Source organism: Equus quagga, chromosome 3, assembly GCF_021613505.1.
Source record: "Equus quagga isolate Etosha38 chromosome 3, UCLA_HA_Equagga_1.0, whole genome shotgun sequence".
NCBI lineage: Eukaryota > Metazoa > Chordata > Mammalia > Perissodactyla > Equidae > Equus > Equus quagga.
The window spans coordinates 77,451,540-77,460,155 of record NC_060269.1 but is presented as its reverse complement, the minus strand read 5'-3'; the positions used below and the strand labels follow the sequence as shown (position 1 = coordinate 77,460,155).

General features: G+C 32.8%; 1 protein-coding gene across 1 annotated transcript in view; it reads right to left on the bottom strand.

Annotated features, from left to right (window-relative positions):
• Positions 1 to 5,324: 5,324 nt before the first annotated feature.
• The window catches only part of STPG2 (sperm tail PG-rich repeat containing 2), a 298,151-nt gene continuing 294,859 nt past the window's right edge, over positions 5,325 to 8,616 (bottom strand). Inside the window, exons 10-11 of the mRNA XM_046655746.1 lie at positions 6,197 to 6,312; positions 5,325 to 5,369 (exon numbers count right to left, since the gene is read on the bottom strand). Of these exons, the coding sequence (XP_046511702.1) occupies positions 5,325 to 5,369; positions 6,197 to 6,312 (161 nt within the window). The remainder of the gene's footprint in view (positions 5,370 to 6,196; positions 6,313 to 8,616) is intronic.

Sequence of the window (8,616 nt, the reverse complement as noted above, 5' to 3'; positions counted from 1 at the left end):
GACTAAGGAAAAGAGTGAAAATATTCTAATAAATAAAATCATAAATGAAAGAGGAGACATTACCAATGACACCACACAAAACAAAAGATCATAAGAGATTACTGTGAACAATTATACACCAAAAAATTGAATAAGCTAGAAGAAATGGATAAATGCCTAGAAACATACAACCTATCAAGACTGAACCATAAAGAATACAAAATCTGAACAAATGACTAAGTAGACTGAAGCGGTAATCAAAAACCTCCCAACAAACAAAAGTCCAGAACCAGATGGCTTCCCTGGTGAATTCTACCAAACATTTAAAATATTAATGCCAATCCTTTTCAAACACTTCCAAAAAACTGAAGAGAATGAAATGCTTCCAAACTTATTTTACAAGGCCAGCATTACCCTGATATCAAAGCTAGATAAGCATACTACAAGAAGAGAAAACTACAGGCCAATATCTCTGATGAATATAGATGCAAAATGCCTCAAAAAAAATACTAGCAAACCAAGTTCAACATTAACTTAAAAGAATCATGTACCATGAGCAAGTGAGATTTAGTCCTTGGATGCAAAGATGGTTCAACATATGCAAATCAATAAATGCGATACACCACATTAATACAATGAAAGATAAAAGCCATATAAGCTTCTCAATAGATGCAGAAAAAGCATTTGAAAAAATTCAACATCCTTTCCTCATAAAAACTCTCAACAAATTGGGCACAGAATGAATTTACCTCAACATAATAAATTCTATATATGACAAGCCTACAGTTAGTACCATATTCAATAGTGAAAAGTTAAAAGCTTTCCCACTAAGATAAGGACAAAGACAAGGATGTCCACTCTAACCACTTGTATTTAAAATAGTGCTGGAAGTCCCAACCAGAGTGACTAAGCAAGAAAAAAACAGTCATCCAAATTGGAAAGGAAGGAGTAAAATTATCTCTGTTTGCAGGTGATAAGACATTATATATAGATAATCCTAAAGATGCCACAGAATAATTGTTAGCAATAATAAATGAATTCAATAAAGTTGCAGGATACAAAATGAACATACAAAAATAAGTTACATGTCTATGCATTAACAACAAACTATCTGAAGAAGAAATAAAGAAAACAATCACATTTATTACAGCATTAAAAATAATAAAATACTTAGGGATAAATGTAACCAAGGAAGTAAAAGATCTATACTTGCAAAATTATAAGACATTGATGAAAGAAATTGAAGAAGACACAAATAAATGGTAAGATATCCTGTGTCCGTGGATTGGAAGAATTAATAATATTAAAATGTCCACACTACCTAAAGTCATCTATTGATTTAATGCAATCCTTAACAAAATTCCAATGGCAGTTTTCACAGAAATAGAAAAAATAATCCTAAAATTTGTATGGAACCAGAGAAGATCCTGAGTAGCCAAAGCAATCCTGAGAAAGAACAACAAAGCTGCAAGCATAAGACTTTCTGATTTCACACTATATTCCAAAGCTATAGTAATCAAAACAGCGTGGTTCTGGCATAAATACAGATACACAGAACAATGGAACAGAATTCAGAGCCCAGAAATAAAACTCTTGCATATATTGCCAACTAATCTCTGACAAGGGTGCCAAGAATACACGATGGGAAAGGACAGTCTCTTCAATAAATAGTGTTGGGAAAACTGGATATCTAAATGCAAAAAAAATCTAAATAGATCCCTCTCTTACACTACTTACAAAAGTTAACTCAAAATGAATTAGAGAGTTAAACCTAATACATGAAAGCACAAAACTCCTAAAAGAAAATGTAGGGGTAAAAATCCTTGACATTGGTCTTGGTAATGATTTTTTTGGTATGACACCAAAAAGGTAAGCAAAAATAAACAAGTGGGACTATGTCAATCTAAAATGCTTCTGCACAGCAAGAGAAACAATTGACAAAATGAAAAGGTACCCAAGAATGGGAGAAAATATTTGCAAACCATCTAACTCATAAGGGGTTAATATCCAAAATATAAAAGGAGCTCATACAACTCCAGAGCAAAAAAACAATCTGGTTAAAAAATGGGCAGAGGACTTGAATAGACATTTTTACAAAGAAGACATACAGATGGCCAAAGGGACATGAAAAGATGCTCAACATCACTAATCAATCATCAGAGAAATGCAAGTCAAAACCACAATGAGATATCACCTCACCCCTGTTAGAAAGGCTATCATCAAAAACACAAGAGATTACAAATGTTGGCAAGGATGTGAAGAAAAGGGAACCCTTGTGCACTGTTGGTGGGAATGTAAATTGGTATACCTATTATGGAAAACATATAGAAGTTCTCAAAAAATTTAAAATAGAACTATCATATGATCCAGCAATCTCAGTACTGTGTATACACTGGAAGGAAATGAATCACTAGCTCAAAAAGACATCTGTATCCCCATTTCATTGCAGTATTATTTACAATAGCCAAGATGTGGAAACAACCTAATTGTCCATCAAAGGATGGATGGACAAAAAAAGATGTGGTATGTATATACAATGGAATATTATTCAGCCATAAAAAAGAAGGAATCCTGCCATTTGCAACAATATAAGTGGAGCTTGAGGACATTATGCTAAGTGAAATAAGTCAGACAGGGAAAAACAAATATTGTATGTTCTCACATATGTGGAATCTAAAAAAGTTGAACTCATAGAAATAAAGAGTAGAATGGTTGTTTCCAGGGACTAGAGGGTAGGGGAGATGTAGACAGTTTGTGTAAAGGGTACAAAATTTTAGTTAGAAGATGAATAAAGTCTGGAGATCTAATATACAGCATGGTGACTATAGTAACGCACTCACAAAAGAAAATTATGTGAGGTGATGGAAGTGTTAACAGACCTTACTGTAGTAATCATTTTTAATATATATGTGCACAAAATCATCACATTATACACCTTAAATCTACACAACGTTATATGTCAATTATATCTCAACAAAGTAGAAAAAATTATATTAAAAAATAAATTTGTATTATTGAATTTCAGTTAATTTCAGTAGAATTTGCTTTTTTAAAAAGAGGTATACTTAAAATTTTCTGCAATACTTAAGTAAAGATTTTTTTTTAATTTATTGAAGTTTCTTTAATCTAGTTTTTTATTACTCTTACATAATAATTGTCAATTTTAAATTCCAGAAAATAACGTGGAACCTTATCTAATCCTTACAAATGCATGCTTTTGGCCAGAAGAGTTACTTGACAAGAAAATGTGAATCAATCAATAAAACCTACTGCTATTTTAAAAGAATATGTACATATTCTTCTCACTGAGAACTAAATCGATAAGTAAATCTTTATTTCTACATAAAGATTAGTGATTTAATCCTAGGAAGAAAATCTTAGTATTATCTATTTTGTTAATTTATATTTTATATATTTTTATATATTTTATATATTATTGATATTTATATATCAATAAACATTTATTGATCTACTACTATGTGCCAGATTCTGTGGTTGAAACCCTAATAATATAAAATTAAATAAGTCCCTGCCTTCATGGAGCTCAGAATATACTTTAGGGAGGTCTTGATTGGAACCATAAATAAGCTTTTGTCTATTAATAAATCTTTTAAAATTGCACGCACAGTTTTATATTATAAGCATACCTACATTTTCTCCCTAAGAAAAGAACCCCTAGTTTTCATTAGATATTTGAAAGTCTCTGCAATAGTGAATGAATAAATATCAACAACTAGAAGGAGCAAAAGAGACAAAGAGATTAGCTTGTAATTAAAATATTATGGGCAAAGTAAGATACATTCCGACTTCCGACGGCAACTCTGACAAAAAAAAAAAAGAGGAGAAAACTAATTCTGCCTGGGAAACTTGAGAGAGAGTTCATAAAAGAATGAAAATGGCAAGGAGCTTTTACAGATGTGGGTGTGTAGCTTCAGAGAGCTATGCTTATTATAAAATACATTGTAAAGACCACCAGCACTGGACAGTTTCAAATCCAGTGAGGATATGAGACACTACAAAACCTATAGCCATCCCGAGGCAGGCCCCATGGTATAGTGGTTAAGTCCAGCATGCCCAGCTTCAGCAGGCCGGTGTGCAGTTTGGGATCCCAGGTGGGGACATACACACTCATCAGCTACACTGTCATGGTGACCCACATACGAAATAGAGGAAGACTGACATAGACGTTAGCTCAGGGCTAATCCTCCTCAAGCAAAAAAAAAGAGGAAGATTGATAACAGAAGTTAGCTCAGACAAATCTTCCTCACCAAAGAAAAACACCAAACCTATAACCAACTTGATGGCAGAGGTCATACATGTTTAAGTACTTTTCACATAGAACCCAATCCTACAGTCTTAAAACAATGTTATAATTTCTAGAATCATCTTTTTCTGTAAAAAAAAGTAAAATTTTTAAGGCAAACGTTCTTAAAAGTCACGAACTTAAATCTATCAAACTCAATAGAGAAAGAGTGAAGCATCAAATAAAACACTAAGAGCAAGCTAGAATAAAGGAATGAAGCAATTTATCCACTATCAGCTTAAAAATAACTTTTCCTTTAAAGAAGGAAAATTATGAACGAAAATTATTTGTTCAAAAAAGATTTTCAATTATTAAAGGAAACAAATGGTGTTAGGAAGACAAAAAAAATTACAGACTCAGTTCTCAACAGAAAAGTTACCTTGCAGTGCATTACATATAGAATATAATAGTTTAAAATTTCAGTTAACATGTTAATAAATATCATTATTAAATTCATAAATGTTTTCTCCTGACACAGAAAATAATTATCCATAATAAATGACTATGAGGAAGTGTGTGTGTGTATATATATATATATATATATGAAACATGAAATTTTGATGAAAGAAAAAAGAAGAGTATCTTTAAATCCTAGCAAGACTAGTGGGTGCATCTTCTATGACAAATGTATCACAAAATGAAAAAGGATAAGATCATATTTACTGACATTTATTATTTCTTGACACCATTAAAATCAGTTTTGAAAGGGGGGGGGAAAGCATTCAGCTAATATGATCAGACTTATCATATGATAAGGCTTAATATGAACAGCTATAATACCTAACTTATCAAGACTAATAGCTTACTGATCAACACTTGCTTCCAGACCCTTCCTCACCATGCCCAATAATTCAAAGTAAACATGTCATAAACTCTGCCAAATCCCAACCAGTTCCCCATTTACAAGAGTCGCCTTACATCACACAGCTCAGGTCCTAAACACTATAAATATCCTCCTTGGACTTCCACCTTCTGAAACACTACTAGGACTCTGTCTAGCAGATGCTCCCTTTCTGAAGGAAGTCTAAGAAATGAGCTTTGCTTAATCAGAAGGCTTTAGCAGCGGTCTTCTGGGGGAACCAACAGCCTACAAATAACATAACAAGTCTTTCATTATTCTTTTGCTTTCCTTTTTCTTCCTTTTATGAATCTGATTTAGAAAGAATGCTGAAAAATTATTTATATTATGACATTTTAAATAAGTAGAAAAGTATATATTAAATAAACATAAGATTGTCATTAACCCAAAAAAGAACATTCACTGTGGTTTGCACTAAGTACTAGCTTTTAAATTAATTGCTATAAGCCACTATGAAATATTTCACTCTCAATAGGTAGTAGGGGAGGAACTGGGGAGCTATTTCATCCCAAATGGGGAATTAAGGCCTATTGTGAACACAATTTCTAAAACCCTGCAGGTTTATTTAAACTTTCTTTTTACAATCAGAAGGCCCACAGCTTAAAAGAGTCCTTTATTTATTATGAAGCTAACATACACATCTACGTTTATTATAAGAAAATGAAAGGTCAATACTTCATTTTACTGGATCCACAGGGCTTTCTTCTGAGTCCTCTAATAAATTCATGATTTCAATAAATACTTGGAGATTTCAATTTGTGTATATAAACAAGCAAATATTTAAAGTTGCAGGGATATAAAAAAATTACACATATTAATGCTGTAGAGGACATTTATGGAGAAATAAATTGTTAATAATTCTTAAGTTCTTAAACAATTCTTTAAAAAAAGTTAGAATATGTCTTCAAAAAAGCCTTCCTTAGCCAAAATATTTTGATTAGTCAGTAACATCGAGAAAACATATGGAAAGGACTTTAATGTAGATATTTTCAAGTACTTTCTGGATGTTATTCTATTCTCGTGTTATTGATAAAAGAGAAATATCAATGACAAACCTCATATGTCGCTGGACCAGGAGTAATCTCTTTGGAATCTTTAAAACGTTTTGATGCTTTAAAAAATAAGGGTATGGAGCAAGATTTCTGTAAAACAGGATTGTATGTTGCAGGCCCTAAGAGAAAACAAATATAAAAATAATAAGTATATTTTTGAATTGCTGATGTCTGTCACATGGATCTTATTCTTAGATTCATGCTTTGAACGTTTAAATTTAGCATCAAACAATCTTGGGCTCATTCCTTTTGGATGCTTAAAATCATTCAGTTCAGGGCTTTAAAATATGATAAGCATATAATAGTGACATCTGTTTATCTGATAATGTAATAGAGAAGTAATTTCCAAAAAAAGAAAATAATACCCCCTCGAGACATATACATACATCATGAATAAAAATACCCAAGTCTCTGATTTACTAAATATTCATTCATATGTTCAATTAAAGGGGTAGTGGCCGAACTGCACTTGGAAATACAAATAAGATTTAAAGAAGTAGAAAAGTGGTTTAACAGCACTCTGGACACTATACATGACAGAGGCCAAGGTACAAAAATGGAATTTACATGAAATAAATGGGTATAGTAAACAGGTTGGTTGAATGGAACAGGGCCTAATTCTAAATAATAATTTCGTACCAGAGGCAATAGGCTTCAAATTGTATTATAAAATGTCCTAAAATTCCACAGAGGTGCCCAGGGGACAATGTGTAGATGAAGCCCAATAGAAGAGGCTTGAATTATTTTCATTCAAAACAATTGTAGATTTAACTGTTTTATTTGTTTGGGTCCATGTAAGATTTTATTTAACCAAAGTTGTCTACTAATTTAAAAAAAAAAACAAAAGCTCTTGAAAACCACTTCCATAGTTAGTGGGTAACTCTTCAAGGTTTTAAACTAAAGGAAATTCATAAAGAAAGAGATAGTTTAAAAATAAATTCTGGCCGTAATTTGTAGGATGGGATGACTTGAAGATGGTCTGTTTCAGGAACACTAACAAGGAGAGTTTACTACCATTGGTTAAAGGAAAGGAAGGACAAATCAGAATATTTTCTAAGAGACGCAACAAACATTTAGTCCGTATAGTGATTGGAGGAAGATAAAAATGAATAGTGGCTATGGAAAAGGTACAACTGTGACAGAAATAAGGAAACACAGAAGGGAAAAATCACTGGAGAGGAACATGATGCGTTTGACTTCAAACCACTTATGTTTGAAGAGATGGTAGGATATCCAAATAGAAATGTCCAGAGGACAGTTGTAGATATATAACTGAAGCTCATGAGAAAGCCAGCCTGGAAAAAAGGATATGGTTATTCATGTAGAGGCAATAGTTGAGGTTTCTCTAAGTGAAAGAGCATGGAGAGAGAAAAGTAAATAACTGAGGATGAAACTTGGAGGGACGCGTATAGGAGGGAAGGAGAGGCATCAAAGAAGGAAATGGTCTAGGGAGTAGAATCTGGCTGGTACAACACCATAGAGAGAAAATAGGGAGAGGTTATTTTTCTCCAATCACATGTTAACCAATACTTATTAAGTGTCTGTCACATGCCAAGCCTTCCATTTCAAGAGTGTAGAGGTCTATTACATTAAATATTTCCAGAGGAGACTTCCAGGGAGGTCACCGTAGAGCATGTGGAATGTAACTTTAGAAGAGTGGCGATGAATGAAACTACATTAGAGGGCATTAAGGAGATACTGTGTAGGGAGAGGAAATAAAAACTTTGAGTATAGAATATTGACAGTGAACATAAACAGTGAAATAGTAAGATATAAAGGTATTAATAGAAAACAAAATTAATGCCTCTATCTCCCTAGTAAACATGCAATTCAAAGTCATCTACTTCAAAGACTAGATTTCTATTGATGTTTTAAAATCTAAAATATTTTAGAATTGATAGGTTCATATAAAATGTTTTTAATATTTTAGCTTCATTAACATAGGACACTTCAAAATTTAAAATAAAAGATGACATTTGGCTCCAGTCCAATTATTCTAATATCAAGTCAGTTAATAGGATAGATAGCCAAAGTTACAAAGCTCTTGTGGACTGAATATTTACATTCCTCCAAAATTCGTATTTTGAAACCCTAATCTCCAATGTGATGGTACTTGGAGATGGGGACTTTGAGAGGTAACTAGATCACAAGGGCAGAGACCTGGTGATGGGATTAGTGTCCTTATAAGAAGAGACCTGAGAGAGCTTATTTTCTCTCTGTCTCTCTGCTGTGTGAGGATACAGCAAGATGCCTATCTGCAAACCAGGAAGAGAGCCCTCACTAGGAATTGAATCGGCCACACCTTGGCACCTTAATCTTGAACTTTCCAGACTACAGAACTGTGAGAAATAAATTTCATTCCTTTAAGCCACCCAGTCTATGGTATTTTTACTATAGCAGCTCGAATTAAGACAGAAGCTAAT